The sequence below is a fragment of the Hyperoodon ampullatus genome, assembly GCF_949752795.1.
Source record: "Hyperoodon ampullatus genome assembly, chromosome: 11".
Lineage (NCBI taxonomy): Eukaryota > Metazoa > Chordata > Mammalia > Artiodactyla > Ziphiidae > Hyperoodon > Hyperoodon ampullatus.
In genome coordinates, this window is record NC_136924.1 from 18,622,388 (window position 1) to 18,642,166 (window position 19,779).

Sequence of the window (19,779 nt, forward strand, 5' to 3'; positions counted from 1 at the left end):
AATTATTCTGTGACAAATTACTTTCTCTTATTCCTTGAGGATTGTGAATTTTTTGTCAGTTTTTTTCCCATATAATGTTCCCTTTTTAAATCACTTAACGGGACTTCCCTGGTGGCGTAGTGGTTAAGAATCCACCTGCGAATTCAGGGGACACGGGTTCGAGCCCTGGTCTGGGAAGATCCCACATGCCTCAGAGCAACTAAGCCCGTGCACCACAACTGCTGAGTCTACGCTGTAGAGCCCGTGAGCCACAACTACTGAGCCCACGTGCCACAACTACTGAAGCCCATGCACAGCAACGAAGATCCAACACAGCCCAAAATAAATAAATTAATAAACGAATTAATTAAAAAATAAATAGAATAAAATAAAATAAATCACTTGTTACAATAGTATGTTAGTTGCTGTTCCATTTCATTCCATCTTGCCCATGTTGGGGCAGCCGTGCTCAGCCTTTGGTGCTCTAACAGACCGGAGTGGTTTCTCCTTGGCACCCCTGTGATCCCCCTATTTGTTGCCCCTTGAGGACTGGATATTTCCTATTCTGTCCACTTTCTTTAGCTTAAGGGCACATGTCAGCAGAAGAGTCGGGCAGAGAGGGGAGCTCATCTGAGTTGTTTGTGTGGGCCACGCTGTAACACCTGTGCTCTGCGGTCTCTCCTGAGACCCTGTGAAATGTCTCATCACTTCTGCCAGGAACAGTCAGTCCTTGTTCTTATTTCTGATCTCTGCATCCTTCCCTGTGGCAATTACCATCCCCAGTCTACTGAAGTCAGAGGAGAAGAAGTGATAAGAAAGCCCACTTAATTCATTGTTCCTCTCCAGATTTGGGGATCTCAGTCTCTCTTTTAGAGTTGAGTTTTATTGAATGATTGATACAGCTTCAGGGGGGGATTGGACTGTGGTTCTGCTATCTTTTTTGGGGGGGGGCTGCCTTTCTATTACCTTTTGTTTGTTTCCTTAGGTACTGGGAGGTTGGAATCAGAGTATTTACCCAGAAACCATCTTGGGGTCTGTCAGTGGTTCTTACTCTCTTAAAATTAACCATCTATGTAGAGGGAGGAGTTCATTGTGGCCCAATTCAGTACAGAGAGTGGGAACCTGCCTACCCTGAACCTTGACAATATCTTACTGTTATAGAGTTGCCCACCCCCCCTTAAAATTTTCTATATACTCCCAGATGATACAGTATGATTTCTTTGGTTTTTAAGTGCTAAGTAACTAAAAGTAGGAGCACTTGGTAACACTGTAGCCATAGAGAGTACAGCTAAATGAGTATGCTGTCATTGTAATGGATCATTCCTTTTAATTTGTTCATTTATCCAACAATATTCATTTATGTAATGAGAACCTACTATGTGCTAGGTACTATTCTTGGTGCCCAGGATACATCATTGGGCATCACTGAACAAAATTGACAAAATTCCCCTGCCTGTGAGGAGCTTACATTCTAGCAGGGATGGGATGAGTGTGTGGAGTGGGGCCAGTCAGCAACAACAAATACAGTGCATCCATAAAATATATGATATGTTTGAAGGTGATACGTGGATAAGGGGGATCACAGAGTGGAATGGGAGTTGTCACTGAGAATAGGGCAGTCAGGCTGGGTTTTATTGAGAAGTCACACTTGATGGAGGAAGTCAGAAGAAGAATGTTCCAGGGAGAAGGACCAGCTAGCACAAGACCCTAAGGTTCCAGGCAGACTGGTGTGTTCAGGGGGCAGGATGAATGGTAAATTGATGGAGTTGGGTCAGGTCTGCGCAAGTGTGTGAGAAAAATGAGTGGTTTGGCAAGTTGTAACATGAACTTTTAAAGTTTTAAATCCTGTTTTGAAAAAATTTACTCTACCAATGTTCAATTAACTTTTTTGCAATGGAAGGATAAGTTTCCATGAGTGATATTTAGAAAGCAAGAACAAGCAAAAAAGCATCACTAAAACCCCAAAGATCTTGGTTCTCTCTTAGAAGACATGTAGGGAAAAGTGATGCAACAATATGTGAATAATTATTAACGAGAAGTCAAAAAGCATGAGATCTGCAGAAAATAAAATTGCTTTTTTAAAAGATAGTATAACGTGTCATATCTAAATAAGGCCTTGAAAGTCCTGGTTTTACCTTTTCCAAATGAGAAAACAATCCAAGAGAAGCTAAATGACTTATCGCCAGTTTTATGGCAAGTTGGTGGCAGATTCAAATTTAGATAGTAGCCAGGCCTGCCAGTTCTTAGCCCAGACCTCTGTCCGCCCTGCCTCCCTCCTTTTAACTCAGTGAGAACTCAATTATTGCTAATAGTTTTGTTGTTGACTTTCCATGGACTTGATGGCAAATCAAGTTTTCCATGACAGTAAGTATGATTTACTTGCATTTTGCAACAGGGCATTCATCTAGCTGAAAATCGGTTTTAGAAAGACCAGTTTATTTCTCCACCTCTCTGTGAGGACCAGATTGTTCTCTGTGATTATATACCAGAACAAGGGGTTCTAATTAGTTTTCTTTTCAAGGTGCTTTTCTTTCATTTCCAGGCAGCCAGTCAGACCTTGGGCCAAAGGGATTTCTCTGCAAAACCATTGCACTCAGGGATGCAGGTTAACATGTGGGCCCTGGGAGGTGGCCTGTCATGTTAGTTTTCTCAGCCTGGCAGCCTCCCCCTATTTCCTCCCCTTCCATAACTCTGTCCGATACATACATATTCTTATTTATGTGTGTTTTTGTAAATGGTGTTGTTTTAGACATATATTTTAAAATTCACATTGTTACAGATATCATTCTTCTTTTAACATTTTCACCTTAATCCATTCTTTCTAACTGCATGGTATTCCCTATATGCTCCTTCATATTTATTTATCTGCTCCCCTAGTATTGAGCTCTTGTATTGCTTCCAGCTCTTTTCTTCCCAGTGTTACTTGATATAAACAACCTCATACATGACCCCTCATGGGGTCTGATCTGAATGAGAATTCTTCTGGGATATATAAACCCCAAAACAGGATTGCTGGATTATAAGGCATATATGTTTGCTAACACAAATGATTTAGCTTTGTACAAACAGCCTTCTGCATGTCCCTTATCGATCTTTTTCAGAATTTTTCTTGGGTACATACACCTAGGAACAAGATTGTATACTATATTCAGTTTTATTCACACCGCCACTTGCTTGTAGAATGGCTGCTCAGTCTTCATTCCCACCAACAGTGAATAAAGTTTCCTACATGGCCACATCCCAGCCAAAACTTGGTATTGTCTAGATTTCTATGCACATAAAGTAATTTATCATTGTTGTTTCAATTGTTATTTCTTAAATTTCTGCATTTGAGCATCTCTTTATATGCTTGCTTTTGCATTTCCTCTAATTTGAATTGCCTGGTCATTCCTTTGTCCTTTTTCCTTTGGAGATTCTTATCTTTTTTCCTGTTGGTTTCAGGAGTACCTTATAAATCCAGAAATTTTTCCCTCCTTGGTTTTAGACATTAACAGATATCTTTTCCCATTCTCCTCTGTCAACTTGAATCATAGTCTCCTTTGATGTAAAAAATTCATCTTTGGGGGATTCATTTAAAAAGTCACTTCTGGGGTGGGGGAGGGATAAATTAGGAAGTTGGGATTAACATATACACACTACTATATATAAAATAGATAACCAACAAGGACCTACTGTATAGCACAGGGAACTGTACTCAATATTTTGTAATAACCTATAAGGGAAAAGAATCTGAAAAAGGATATATATTACACACATATATAAAACTGAATCACTGTGCTGTATACCTGAAACTAACATGACATTGTAAATCAACTATACTTCAATTTTAAAAAGTTAAGTAAAAATTTTTCTTAAACTAGAAAAAAAAAAGGTCCCTTCCCACCACAGGTCATAAAGATAATCCAGTGTTATTTTCCATTAAGTTTATAGTTTTGCCTTTTATGTTTGGGCCTTTATCCACATGGAATCTGTCACTGTTTATGGTGTGATGTAAAAGTCCAGTTTCTTTTTAAATATTTATAATTAGCTAGCTTTCCCCAATTTGGAGAAAGCCTCTCCTTACCCCATTATGAAATTTTAATTGTCATTACAAGAATTATCATCTTTATTTAATAATAATGTCTTCCCAGCCAGCACATGAATGATCATTTATTCAGATCTTGCTTTATGTCTTTTAATAAAGGCTTAAAATTTTCTGCATGGAGGTCTTATGTGATCTTTGTTAATTTAATTTCTAGATCCTTTATAGTTTTCATTGCTTACTTTATTTTATTTTATCATGTATTTGATTATTGCCAGAATGTAGAAATGCTGTTTTGTTGATTTTTGTTTTGAGTTGATCTTGTATCTGGCAATTTTGTTCAACTCTCTTATTTGTTCTAATGGGTTGTTTATTGATCCTGGCCTTTTTCTACATATTAAATCATACTCTGAAAATGCTTCCCTTCAAATGTTAATACAAAATTTCTTTTTCTTTTTTTACAGCATTGGTCAGGACTTCCACTACTGTATTCAATAATAATGGTGCTAGTGGGCATAACTTGTCTTGTTCCCATTCTTAAAGGGGATACATTTTAAAGTTCTTCATTAAGTCAAGTGCTTATTGAAGGCTTTTATAATTTTATCAAGTTTTAAAAGTTGCCCATATTCCTAGTTTTTAAAGAAGAAAATTTTAATGATAAATAGGTATCAAACTTCATCAAATCCTTTTTTTTTTTCATGTATTAATATAGTGCCTTTTCTCTTTAGGCTAGTGATATGTTGAATTAATTGATAATTTTTATGATGTTGAAATTATTGTAATTGTGCGATAAATTCTACTTGTTCACGATGTATTATTTTAAATACATTTTTAAAAACTCAAATAGTTAATGTTTAGGATTTTTACATCTAAAATTATAACTGAAATGAGCCTGTGATTTTTCTTTTCTGTATTCTCCTTGTTGTTTGGAATAAAAAGTACAAGAGCTTAGTAAAATGGGCTAGTTTTGTTCCTTTTCTATTTTCTGGAACAACTTACATAAGTTAGGAAATGAAATGTTCTATGAATATTTGATAGAACTAACCTATAAGACCATTGGGGCCCAGGGCTCTTTAGCAGGGGAGGGCTTTGATTACCACTTTGGTATATTTAATACGTTGGTTTATTGAAGTTTTCTATTTTGTCCTGCACCAACTTTGGCATTTTATATATTCCCAGTAATATATCACTTCATCTACATTTTAAAAATTTATTAGTTCACTTGTGAGTGTTTACAGATTATTGCTCAGCACATTTTCACTCCTCCCACCCTGTGAGAAGATTTAATTCCCTGTCCTGTTGGTCTTGGGCTTGGCCACATGTCTTGCTTTGGTCCATGGAACATTAGTAGACTTGAACTGAGCAGAGGCCTTACATGTCCTTGGGGAAGAGGTTAGCCTTTTCTCCTGAAAAGTGGCTGCACCAGAAGGGGACAGTCTCTGAGCTCAACTTTTTTTTTTCTGGTCCAACAAACCTGAAGCATATGGCACTTCCATCAGTGAGTTAGGGAGAGCGGTATATATCACCAGCTCTCCAAAGGAATGTGTATGGTTTTGCAAAGCGCTACCCCATGTCCAGCTGAGTCTCTTTATAAAGCACTCATATGTGCTTACCAAATCTCCAGTTATATTTCAAAATAACTGAAGTTTAAAACGGAGTTCTACAGTTAAAATGCTTGCTGTTATTCTAGACTTCTGACCATGGCTTTATCTGACTTTCCTAGCAGCTGTTTCCATGTCTGCCGTGCCACTCCTTTACTCCATGGCCTTCAGTCTTTGAACTGTACTTTTGAACTTTGTATAGGTCCTCTTCTCGGGTCACCATTAAGGTGGCCACATATCGTAGGATGCAGGGTACAAAGCAGAGGTCAACCAGACAGGATACTGGGCCTGTGAACTTTCCTTCACTCGGAGAACCCACACCCAGCCAGGGTGGACCAGGGAGTGCTGTCTGCACAGAGGTTTGTTGGAAGAGTTGACATTTTTTCTGGAACAAGTAGACAAAGTCAGAAACACATAGCTAGTAGAGATGGTGAGTTGGAAGCTTGACTTGGAGGAACTTTTTGATTTAAGAATATCATCAATTTCTGAAAAAGTATATGTTAAGTTCCATATTGCACTCAGCAATGGGCTAAAGGTTGGAAAGGAAGGGCACAGAAGTAGAAGACATGGTCTCTGCACATAAGGAGCTTGGGAGACAGCAATGTCATATAAGGAACAGAAAAGTTATGTGTGAGTCTTTTAGATTTGAGCCCAGAGCAGCTGGGCTGATATGCTGATAAGTATGAGTGTGGGAGGAAGAGTTGGTTAGAGAGGAGGGGTCACTATGCTGTTTTCATCCATGTCATGACCACAGAGACGGAGGGTAGAGGGGTGGGTGGCTAAGTGGGGAGGTGGGGGGTGGGGACTGAGGGGTGTTGAGCCCTTCAAATGGATTTTTGGCTTCATCATGGTAGATGAGTTTATCAGAGAATGTTGTTTCTTTTGAAACAGGTGAGTTTTAACTTCACTGAGAATGGAATTAAAGGATTGCATGAAAGAGATAGGATCTGTATAAGGGAGAGCATTTTGTCAGTATAAAAGGAGTAACTCCCTGCTTAGGATTTTTTTATAAAATAGCCATTCTTGTGTCCCAGTATCTGGTGGTTCTTAACCAGGGGTAGTACTGCCTTGCGCCAGGGTATGTGGACATGTGTGCTAAGGCTTGGGTAGGGGATGTTACTAGCACTTAGTAGGTTCAGGCCAGGGATGCTCCAGACCTTGCTGTGCACTGGGGACAGCACTGCACAATGGATTGTCCTGCCCGAGATGCCAATAGCGCACTTGTTGAGAAACACTGGACTTCCCAAGCTTCAGTCATTTCTGTTCTACTTGTACAATTCTTGCCTTATCTTTTAACACCTGTACCACTAATTTGAAGCTTTTATTTAAATTTACTTTTTATTTTAAAACTTACTTTTCTTTTTTGTTTACTTTTTGGTCATTCTATATCTGCTTTTTTATTTACTTATCTTAATCCTTGCAGTCATGGGTTTGAAATGCTATTTATACTTTTCTAATTGTGTTAAAATAGATCCATGACTACTCTAATACAGAATGTTCCCCTCTGTACCCCCGGCATCACCTTGCCCACCACCAGTGGTGTGCACATCAAGCTTTGAGGAACAGTGGCCAGGCGGTCACAGTGGCTTGATTTATAGCTCGACCTGATTTGATGTAGTATGTCCTTGGGAGTTGACACTACCGCCTTAGGACTCTCATTTTTAATTAACCACGTATTCAGCAGAATTCATGAGCTGGAAGGCTCATGAGGATACTTTTCCAGATAGAGGTCAGACGACACAAACAGCTATTATTGTCTCTCTCTGTGTATAAGATCTCCTTGGAAGGGCTTGATTTGTTCTTGGCTGGGTCGCGCTTATGTGCCAATTATCTTTGCTCAAGCCTGTGTCCGTAGATTGCTGGCCACCTCCCAGTTATATGGCAGTATTCACAAGGGATATGTGACCCTGAGAGTGTAGAGGAAGGAGAGCAAATACTGTCCTCACTTGCACATCTTTGGCTCAAAGCATATGTTGCATTCATAGTTGGCCAGGAGTCAGAATGATGACAGAGTGTAGCAGAATCACAGATGCTCCCACCCCAACACCCAATGAACTGACCCAAAAAGCAGTTCACAACAAAAACATTCGCCAGCAACAACCCAACAGACAAGAAAACCAATGACAGCTTTGTGCTGTGCACTTTGACCAGTGGCAGGTAATGAAGGAAACCGTCCATCCCGACCCCTCAGGAGCAATGCCGGGAGAGGAAGGTGAGGGGACAGCATGCTGAGGATTCCCACTAACACAGATCAGTATGGGAAGAAGCTGCCTGAGAAGGTGAGTGGGTGGCCTCGGCGAATGTCAGGCAACGGCCACAGCAGAGTCAGGAAGGCAACTCGGAGCAAGCCATCTCCCCAGTTACGGGAAAGAGATCACAGGAGTGAGTGCACCCTGGCAGAGCGGGCTCTGTTGTCAGACAGTTAACTGGCTTCCAAAAGAGAGGGCAGTGCGTAGGACCCCCGGCAAGGGCTGGCCTTGTGAGTCCTACCTCTCCTTCACGGCAGAGCATAGAAAGCCACAGCCAACCTCAGAGTGTAGCTCAGAGGGAGAAAGGCAATGGGTCCCCTATGGAGTGAGCAGAGTGTCAAGGATGCATCAGCTTACTGTACAAGACCAAACAGAAGTTCTAGACAGAGATACTCATGTTAAGTATCAGCAAGATGAAACTAAATGTCATGAAAACTATGTGAAAATGCTACAGCAGAGGAATGAAATATAGGAACACGGCTTGCAGAAAATAAACATGCAACCAATCTGGTCTGGGAGAAAACCCAGAGTCCAAAGAAACTCAACTTCACAACGATTTCATGCTGTAGAAGAGCTCAGTATCAATCCAATAGAAATAAAAACTCAATGTTATGATTAAACAGTAAGATTCTTTTTTATTTTTAATTATAAAATATAACATAAAACTTGCTATCTTTTCCATTTTCAAGTGTACATTCATGTTGTTGTGCAACTAACCTCCAGAACTCTTTTAATCTTACAAAACTGAAACTCTGTCCCTATTAAACAGCAACGCCTCATTACACCCCTCCAAGCCCCTGGCAACCATCACTCTTCCCGTCCCACTGAATTTTACTATTCTAAGTACCTCATATGAGTGGAATCATGGAGTATTTGTCCCTTTCGTGACTGGTTTATTTCACTGAGGATAATGTCCTTAAGAATCATCCATTTTGTAGCATGAGTCAGAATTTTTTTCCTTATTTAGGTTGAATAATATTCTAATGTATAACATACCACATTTTGTTTATCCATTCATACCTCGATAGACTCTTGAGTTGCTTCTACTTTTGGCTGTTGTGAACAATGCTGCTATGAACATGGATGTACAAATATCTCTTCAAGTAACTGCTTTCAATTCTTTTGGGTAATATAATCCAGAAGTAGAATTGCTGGATCATAATTCAATTTTTAATTATTTGAAGAACTGCCATACTGTTTTCCATAGCAGCTGCACCATTTTACATTCCCACCAACAGTGCATAAGGATTGCAATTTCTCCACATTCTTACCAATGCTTATTTTGTTTTGTTTTGTTTTTTGAGTAGCCATCCTAATGGGTGGCAGTAGAAAGGGATTTTTAAAAGATAGATTGAAGAGCCAATAAAAATTAAGAACAAAAATATGATATAATATTTGAACCAGGAGGAAAAAAATACAGAATAGCCATAACTGTCAGTCAAATGAATGGCATGGGGGAAAGGCATGAGATAATCACAGGAAAGGAGTTAAAACAGTAAGAGAGAAAATGATAGCCATGGAGGATAGGCAAAGCCATCCAGTATAAGGAATAGAAATAAAGAATGCAAAGATATAATGCAGGGAGATTTTTCTGAAAGGGAGGAAGAACTAAATCTTTGGTGAGAAGGCCATGCCACATACATGGAAAGGCTGATGAAGAGTGACCAGGATAAACCCTGGTCTAAAGTTTCAGTACTGTAAACTCCAGAGAGAAAAAGCAAATAATACAAAAAAGGGGATGTTCAAGTCAGTATCAGAATTCTCCATACCAGCATTCTCTACCATAAAATATGAGCAAGTTCTACAAATGTAAGAGGAATAAAATTATTTAAATAATATAAAATTATATTCCTAATTTAGAATATAATAATATAATATGACATTATTTTTATAAATATTGTTATTGTTCAGCAGTGAAGGCAGTAAGCAGACAGTCTTGATCTGAAAGAACTCAAGAAGTATAGTAACCATGAACCTTTCTTGAAGAAAACCACCTGATGAAGAGATTCACCCAAATGACTCAAATCAAAATAACAGACTCAAAAGTAGAAAAGCCATGGTTAAAAAACAGTAACAACTATAAAGAAAAAAGCAGTGGTGAAGATTCAAACCATTATAATATAGTTTTAAGACTAAACAGCTGGGAGAAGATTATTGTTACAGAAGCATGTAAATGTTATGCATCCAACAGAATAAAAATGATAGAAGCAAAAAACTAGAGGTATGAGGAAAAAGAGAGGAAATATAAAGTGTTCATTATAAAGCATCAGTGTGAAAACATGTAGTTTACCTCTTAAATTTTCATTAATTTTTTTCTCAGCATTAAATTTTTTGTTTGTGTGTATGTGTTTTTTGTTTGTTTTTTTGTTTTGTTTTTTTAAGCATTTAATTGCAGGTCAGAAAGCCATTTAGTTTCACTTCGGCTGCTTTTCCTTCTGTTATATTCAAGCAAAATTAAGTTACTCTTATTAGAAAAAAAACTGTTATATTCTCCTTCTCACAGTATACACACATAAAGAGATGTCCCGAATGATGTTCACAAACTCAGTAAGATGGTAGGATAGTGGATAATTTGTTTTCTTCTTTGTACTTTTTTGTGTTGTTTGAATTTTTTAAATAAGCCCATATTTTTATAAAAGCTGTAAAAGTGTCAGTATTAATATAAAATATTTTGGTCAGTAGTATCATTATTCTAATTTGCTTCTTAGTCATTTTAAAAAAAGCAGTCTTCACATACCAGAGAGAGTCCTTGACAATATTTTTGCAACTCATGCCGAAGGTACTGGCAACTGCCTAGAGACCAAAGGCACATGCTGTGGAAAACATCAGCTATTCTAACAGGATGCTTTTAGCCTTCTCATTGAATTCATAAATCAAAACAGTGAGCTGGTGAGTGTGAAGTGGGATTGACCTGAATTTCTGTGATGCTGGTGACAAAAAGTATAGTATAATGTGCTATTGTACTGAAGTCTGAGGTTCCAGTCCTGGCCTAACCCATCACCGGCATCATCATTTTGGGTGTTTGGAGTCCATGTCAGCCTCTGCTCTTTGCTACAGTGACTGTCACTTCCTTGAACCTGCCACATCCCCCTGCCTCAGGATCTTTTCATGCGCAGTTCCCACTGCACAGGGCACACCTCCTTTCCTTTCCCTTCACTGGGTTCCTTCTTACTCATGCTCGGGACTTAGCTTTAACCTCCTTCCTCTGGAAGGCCTTCTGTATAACCCAGTGGCACTTCTCAGCACATCTGTCGTCACTTGCTCAGTGTCAGACTTCCTCAGCAGACTGGCCTCGGGGAGATAGGGCTTCAGTTTAGGAAGTGCAAGGTCAGGTTCTCTCATTGCCCCTCCACAGCACGTACTTCCTCTCGTCTCTGGGCTCAGCCAGGATGGTTACTCTCCTCCTGTGACTTGTGCTGGGATGGTGAACTCTGCTCGCCTCTCTTCCTGCTCCTTCATGGCCTCTAGATTTTCTTTTTCTCAGGGGGCCTCTTAGCCCCTGCTTCTGTTAGAAACTGTCACTTTTTCTGGTGGTGTTCAAGTTTGTTAGGATAGAGTGGCTGTTCTGTTCAGCCCCTTACCCTCTAGCACTAGCCATTCCTGCAGGAGAGAGTGTCACCCCTCCACCCACAGGCCAGTGCCAGAGGGAGGTGGGCCCTGCAGGCATCCTTAGATTCCCCCAGAAGCCTTGGCTTGACCTCTCTAGTAAAAGAGATGGAGATGAAAAAAGCATGTTACAAAGCAGTACCTGCAATGTAATCCTAAATGTATGTTTTATGTATAAAAGACTGAAAAAAAATAGATCAGTGACCCAAGTTGTGATCTACCCTGGAGAGTGTTCCGTGTGCACTTGAGAAGAAAGTGTATTCTGCTGTTTTTGGATGGAATGTCCTATAAATATCAATTAAGTCCATCTGGTCTAATGTGTCATTTAAAGCTTGTGTTTCCTTATTTATTTTCTATTTGGATGGTCTGTCCACTGGTGTAAGTGGGGTGTTAAAGTTACCTACTATTACTATGTTACTGTCGATTACCCCTTTTATGGCTGCAAACAGATGGAAAGTTATACCATGTTCTTGGATTGGAAGAATCAATATTGTGAAAATGACTATACTACCCAAAACAATCTACAGATTCAATGCAATCCCTATCAAATTACCAATGGCGTTTTTCACAGAACTAGAAAAAAAAATTTACAATTTGTATGGAAACATAAAAGACCCCAAACAGCCAAAGCAATCTTGAGAAAGAAAAACGGAGCTGGAGGAATCAGGCTCCCTGACTTCAGACTATATTACAAAGCTACAGTAATCAACACAGTATGGTACTGGCACAAAAACAGAAATACAGATCAATGGAACAGGATAGAAAGCCCAGAGATAAACCCATGCACATATGGTCACCTTATCTTTGACAAAGGAGGCAAGAATATACAATGGAGAAAAGACAGCCTCTTGAATAAGTGGAGATGGGAAAACTGGAAAGCTACCTGTATAAAAATGAAATTAGAACACTCCCTAACACCATACACAAAAATAAACTCAAAATGGATCAAAGACCTAAATTAAGGCCAGACACTATCAAACTATTAGAGGAAAACATAGGCAGAACACTCTATGACATAAATCATAGCAAGATCCTTTTTGACCCACCTCCTAGAGTAATGGAAATAAAATCAAAAATAAACAAATGGGACCTAATGAAACTTAAAAGCTTTTGCACAGCAAAGGAAACCATAAACAAAATGAAAAGACAACCCTCAGAATGGGAGAAAATATTTGCAAATGAAGCAACTGACAAAGGATTAATCTCCAAAATATAGAAGCACCTTATGCAGCACAATATCAAAAAAACAAACAACCCAATCCAAAAATGGGCAGAAGACCTTAACAGGCATTTCTCCAAAGAAGATATACAGATCGCCAACAAACACATGAAAAGATGCTCAACATCACTCACTAATCATTAGAGAAATACACATCAAAACCACAATGAGGTATCACCTCACACGTCAGAATGGTCATCATCAAAAAACCTACAAATAATAAATGCTGGAGAGGGTGTGGAGAAAAGGGAACCCTTCTGCACTGTTGGTGGGAATGTAAACTGATACAGCCACTATGGAGAACAGTGCGGAGGTTCCTTAAAAAACTAAAAATAGAATTACCATACGGCCCAGCAATCCCACTACTGGGCATATACCCTGCGAAACCCATAATTCAAAAGGAGTCATGTACCATGATGTTCATTGCAGCTCTATTTACAATAGCCAGGACATGGAAGCAACCTAAGTGTCCATTGACAGATGAATGTTTAAAGAAGATGTGGCACATATATACAATGGAATACTATTCAGCCATAAAAAGAAACGAAAATGAGTTATTTGTAGTGAGGTGGATGGACCTAGAGTCTGTCATACAGAGTGAAGTAAGACAGAAAGAGAAAAACAAATACTGTATGCTAACACACATATATGGAATCTACAAAAACGGTACTGATGAACCTAGTGGCAGGACAGGAATAAAGACGCAGATGTAGAGAACAGACTTGAGGACACAGGGCGGGAAGGGGAAGCTGGGACGAAGTGAGAGAGTGGCATGGACATATATACACTACCAAATGTAAAATAGATAGCTAGTGGGAAGCAGCCGCATGGCACAGGGAGATCAGCTCGGTGCTGTGTGACCACCTACAGGGGTGGGATAGGGAGGGTGGGAGGGAGACACAAGAGGGAGGAGATATGGGGATATATGTATACATAATAGCTGATTCACTTTGTTATACAGCAGAAAATAACACACCATTGTAAATCAATTATATTCCAGTAAAGATATTTTAAAAAAGGAAATAGATCAAATTATTATGAATGGGTTTCTCTGATGGAATTTCAAGTTATTTTTATTTTCTTGTTTTCAAATTTTCTGTCATAAACATTTCCAAAGATGCTGGGTGGTACTTCTTAAGCCCCTTGTATGGCTTTGTACTGAGTAGCTGCCATGAAGACTAGGAGAAGTTGGCCCCTGCCATTTGGAAGTGTGTGTCATTCCTCCACATTTTTAATTTCTGCCCCTGTCTGATGTGTTTACTCTCTCTCTTCACCCTCGTGTCTTTCTCCTCCCCAGATGACCGGATGGCTGGAATCCCCCTGCACATCCTTCACAGTTCCCCTTCCGACCAGCAGATCAACCAGCTGGCCCAGAGGCTGGGCCCTGAGTGGGAGCCCGTGGTGCTGTCCCTGGGGCTGTCCCAGACCGACATCTACCGCTGTAAGGCCAACCATCCCCACAATGTTCAGTCCCAGATGGTGGAGGCCTTGGTTCGCTGGAGGCAGCGCTTCGGGAAGCAGGCCACCTTCCAGAGCCTGCACAGGGGTCTCCAGGCCGTGGACGTGGACCCCTCGGTGCTCCAGCACATGTTGGGATGATGGCGCCCCATCAGCACCTGGGGAGTCCATCCCCTAGTCTCGTGTGCCGAATCCTGAGTCTCACCCAGGGCAGGTAGATTTGGGGGGACTGGTTTGTTTGTTTTAGTGATTTCTTAGATGAAAGGAGATAATGGGATTTCCACTTGACGTTACTTGAAAGGCGGGATTACTCAGTTGATCTCCCATGGTGATTTGACAATTCATTGTTTCTAATTGCTCGGAGATTACATTATTTGAATTGTGCAGGTTTTAATTGTGTGGTTGCCTTTTAATAGACTGGTAAATCCTAGTGGCTCAAAAAAATACAGGTGTTCTATATATAAAACATCCACTTTTATGTTGCCTGGGAACTGAACTGTGGACTTAGCTATTAATCATGATGTTAATAATAAAAATTGAATTACTGTATATAATGTGGCCCTCTCATGAGAAAGTATTGCTTGTGTTTTTTTTCTTTCATTCTTGTGTTGCATAGATTAAGGGTGTAAAACTACAGTAGTCATTTCTTTGCAACAGAGTAGTAACAGCGAAATGGTTACTTTCTCTAGTCAAGATAAATCGCTCAGGCAGGGTGTCTGCATTAAATTTAAGACACTGAAGCTCCCTGCAAAGACCAGTTCAAGTACCAGCATGCATACCTGAGCCCTTTATCTTTAAAAGATTTGCTTAAGAAAATCCCGTGCCCTTTATTTAAAGGACTGGGGGTTGGGGGGCCATGTGGTCTTTCCGTTGAAGCCTTGATGGTTGAAGTGTCATGCTCCTAAGGACTGTGATTTAGTTTTCTGACTTTTTACTAGTAACACATGGTATGTGTCAAATGCTTTACTGTTTTCAAGGCTTTTCGCACATGTGATCTCATATGGACCTCACAAAAAGCCTATGAAGTAGTTGGGTAAGAGAGGTGAGCCCCGTCCTGTATCAAGATGAAGCGATTTGCCTGGGGCGGATGAGTGAGCGTGTGTCTTTGCAGCACTGGTCCTGTGTGCCCTTTCCAGCTGCTCCATGCTGCTCCATCCTCTCTCTCACATGCTCTGGAAGAAGCTTGCTGCCTTCCTCCTGCTAGCAGCATCTCCTCAGACAAGTTACTTCACTTCTCTAAGCCTCAGTTTCCTCATTTGTAGAGTGAGGCAATGATTGTCCCCACCTCCAAGATTTTTGTGATGATTAAAGGAATAACATCTGCCACGGGCTCATCTAGTGCCTGGCCCATCATCAGCTCTTGGGAGATGGTAGCTGTTAATTCACTGCTGTGGCTGAACACGGATGCAGTTCCCAGACCAAGTTGAACAGTGGCTAAAGCTGAGGGCACTGTAGGAGGAAGTGTTATTACCATGTTTCTTGCTAAGCTTTAAAATGTGATATGGCTTTGTTAATGCTACAGTGGGTCCAATCAAGAGAGAGACAGGTGAACATTCCCAATCTGTGATCTATCCTTCTGAATAATTAGAGAATCTATTTCCTAATACTAACTTAACTCAGAATTTTTCAAAGGGAAAAAAATTCTGAGGACAAGCATATAGAGTGCTGAGGTTGGACAGAAAGTGGGTGCTCAAAATGATGACAGTCCTGAGTTAATTACATCCTTTCAGATGTCTAGTAACCATATTCCCTTTCCTAAAAAGAATCGGTTATTTTACGGTTCAACAAACAGTTCAGAAGGATGGTCCACTGGCCTTATCAGCTCTAATTTTCCATTTTGTAGTCCAGCCATTAATTCATTATCTTGTAAAATCCTCACACCTTTGGCCCCATCACTGCACCCAGTGATAGACTGTTCTTCCACAGCATTTTCAATAACTGCTTGTCATTTTGAGCCTTGGACTTGTTACGTCGCTCTTCGTCCCCCTGGGTTTGTTAACAGAGAGTGGAGCTTTTGTTTTCACCACATGTATGGATGAGTGAGTATAACTGGGCTCGGCTGCATCTGACTAGATGGCATTTTAGAAGTGGGTCTGATGACTACCTAGGGCATTCCTGCCATTTGTAGGGCATCTGTTATGCACAGGTATCTTTGTGCTCTGTCAGCAGTGAAGGACAGTTTGTGAAGAACTTGCCATGATGGGCTGGTGGGGTTATCAGGGAGCTCTGACTTGTTGCCCTTAATGAGCAGGACATCTCCACCATCAGATAGCAGCTGCAGCTCTTTGCAGCATGGGCCTGCTCACACTCTTGCAGAAGATTTGCAGAATGGAAGAACCGAACATCAAATCACTGCCTAATTTCTGCCTCTTACTGAAAAGAGTGATGCTACATGGCATCTGCCTACCTCCCAAGAGAATCCAATAGGTGATTGCCTACAAGGAGTCCCTGTGTTTTTGCACGGAAGAAGGTTCTACAATCCCAGAGATTGCCTACTCCCAATAAAATTCTTAATGAGTGCAATGAGGTGGTAGAGCATTTGTAGGTGCTGACAAAAAAAAAAAGATTAAAAAGTCTTACTCCACTTTGGTTTGGGGTATATGTGTGTGGTGTGTGTGTGTGTGTGCACGTGTGTGTGCACACATGCATGTGCGTGGGTATGCCCCTTAACTTTTTAAAAACTGTAACTTCTATGAAATTTTCTCAGTACAAAAATAGTACATCTTTTTAATAGCAGTGAAAAATACCAATAAGCAAGGAAAAAAAAAAAAAGAATTGCTCCCACTCCCATCTTCCAAAGATAACTACTTTTACAGCCCAGTTTTGGTCTATGTCCTCCAGTTACTTTCCCATGCCTGCATATCCTCTCTGTAACAAAAACAGGATTGTATCCTACATGCTGCTTTACAATTGGCTTCTTTTATTTAACATATAACTATCTTTCCATGTCATTAAAGAATTTTCTATACCTTTCAACATCCTCTGTGATTTTCAGCATCCTCTGTGTTTGGAGCACACTTTAAAATCCTATAATTTTTAGCAGCATATTTGAAGAAATTAAAAGACACTAGCTATTAAGTATAACAATGTCTTTTTGCTGTCAAAACATCCACCATAATCCCACTGTTTGCTTGGTCCCCCTTTAGAGCCCTGTTGTTACTTGAGTAGAGCTATTGACTGTCCCCACTGTGCATTCTTACATCCTCAAGAAGCAAAGTTGAACACATTCCCATAAATGTTCTGGGCTTTATTCTGAGTTTTTAATCTCTTTCTTACAGCAAGATGCCTTCTCCACTGTGGCATGTGATCCACTCAGCTCAGTGTTCTCTTCCTACAAGTATGTATCCTGGGGGACAGTAATATTGTGCCTGTCGATCCGAATTTGGTGGGACACCACATTTGATCTGTGTGCAGCCGCTGGTCTACACCGTCATTTTTAGTAGCGGCACACTTTCCAGTATATGCACGTGCCATGACTTGTAGATCACTTTCCTGTTACGTTAGATGGATCTTTAAATGGTTTTTCCTTTTTCACTATTACAAACAGTAATGCAAGGAAAGTCCTTGTTAAATATTTACATTCCACCAGAGGTTACAAAGGCAACTGAGGCAGTAGAATGGGTCTGTCATCATCCCTTTCTCTGAGGAATTCCTCAGAAGTGGTAGTTTTAGAAAGAGACTTCCCTCGTTCAGTTATTCAGCAGACACTTATCAGGAAGCTCCCGTGAGCCAGTTACTCTGCTAAGTGGTGAGGCAAAAAGATGACTGATACACCACAGTCCCGGTCCTCCAGAAACTCACTGTTCAGCCAACAAGACCAACATGGATCTCTAATCACAATATGAGATGATGAGGTCCATGCCTGAGTAGTGAGTCTGTGGGAACACAGGGGAGAAAGGATTCACTCTGCCTTGCTTCAGAGGTAAGAGGCATGGAGAATACTCATATAAGGCTCATCTCTTGGGCAAGTTACTCTACCTTTCTGTGCCAGTTTCTTCATATGTAATGTGGACAATAACAGTACTGTGTTTACAATCGGGCTCCCACAAAATAAAAGCTTAGAACAGTGCATGGTACAGCAAAAATGTTTTGCTAAATCACTGAGTTGAATTATTTCAGCTATCAGGGTTGGTCTAATATTCTCCACCCTACCAGGTCCCTGAGAAGCGTGAGGGTCAAAATCACCATTTCCTGCTGTGCTTTGCATATGAAAATAGGAAGTACATGGTCCTTCAGTACTTTTATCAAGACTTTAAAGACAAGGAATGTGAACTGGTAGGCACAATTCAGAACATATTCAGAATTGGGATGGGATTCTGATCTAACACTTGGCTATCATTAAATGAATCTCTACAATCAGCAAGCTAGCAATTTGTATGCGCTACCAGAGATGCGAAGATAAATAAGACATAGTCCCTGCCCTGTAGGATCTCAGCCTGTTGAGGAGACAAACATAACAGGCAGCAATTACGATAACTGTTTGGCCAGTATCACAGAGGAGGGAGCAACAGAATTGGCCACTGAGGAGGTGACACTTCAATTGAGATTTGTAAGTGCTGCCCAACTTGGTATGTCGGTCCCTTAAAGGGAAGTTAATGCATATGGATACCAGAATTCCACTTAATTTATTTTACATCCAATGTAACAAATGGCACTTCTTGCCACGGGTCTACAAGATGACTCCAAGTTACTGTCTTAAAGCAATCTAGAAGCTAAGAGAATCATATTGATAGACTAAGTGGCCAGTATTACCCCGTTCTGTACATCAAGACAACAGTGACATTGAGAAGCATGTGTTTTATTTAACCACAGGGGGATCAGGTCAGGCTTCAGGTTTTAGATGTCAGGCATATTTGGGGGTTCTTTGTGCCATCTCTAGCCCTTAGTTCTTCCTCTAAAAGTCCCACAGATTAAAATTAGATGTTGCTGGCATACAAGGAATGTTTTTAATGTAATAACTGCCTGTTTACTTCTTAGAACTGTAAACAGCTTAGAATAGGGATGTCTATCTTGTTGGCATTTGCTGTTTTATAGGAAAATTAAAGTCTCACAAAGACACAGTTCATTGAGCCAATTAAGCCTTGTCTGTTAAAATTATGCAGAATATGTGGCAATAACTCTAAAAGCTATTATTAATTCAAAACGTAGACCATGAAATCCAGGTTTCAGTACTGAAAAGGAACAAAGTGGACCCAACATTTTGGTAATACTGATGTTTCCATTTCATTTTTACATTCCGTCTCTAGCCAGTGCTATTTTGGGTGTCAGATTACACTGTTGATGGAGAATATTTGTGGAAAATATCTGCTCTGCCAAGATGTTTGTATCCCCCCTGCCGCCAGAATTCATATGTTGAAATCTTAACCCCCAAAGGTGAGGGAATTAGGAGATGAGGCCTTTGGGAGGGATGAGGTCATAAGATGGAGCCCTCATGAAAGTGACCCCACAGAGCCCCTTCCAGCATGTGAGGACACAGTGAGAAGGCGCCAGCTATGAACCAGGAGAGGACCTTCACCAGAACGCGACCATGTTGGCTTCTTGATCTTGCACTTCCCAGCCTCCAGAACTATGAGCAGTAAGTTCTTGTTGTTTATAAGCTACCCAGTCAGTAGTGTTTTTTTAGAGCAGCCCTAACAGACAATATCA

The 19,779-nt window shown here is 40.3% G+C and overlaps 1 protein-coding gene across 1 annotated transcript in view; it reads left to right on the forward strand.

The window, feature by feature from the left end:
* Window positions 1-14,274, forward strand: part of CRADD (CARD and death domain containing adaptor protein) — a gene marked incomplete at its 3' end in the record, with an annotated part of 187,439 nt that extends 173,165 nt beyond the window's left edge. Inside the window, exon 2 of the mRNA XM_079715572.1 lies at window positions 13,973-14,274. Coding sequence (XP_079571698.1) covers window positions 13,973-14,274 — 302 coding nt within the window. The remainder of the gene's footprint in view (window positions 1-13,972) is intronic.
* Between the last annotated feature and the right edge of the window lie 5,505 nt (window positions 14,275-19,779).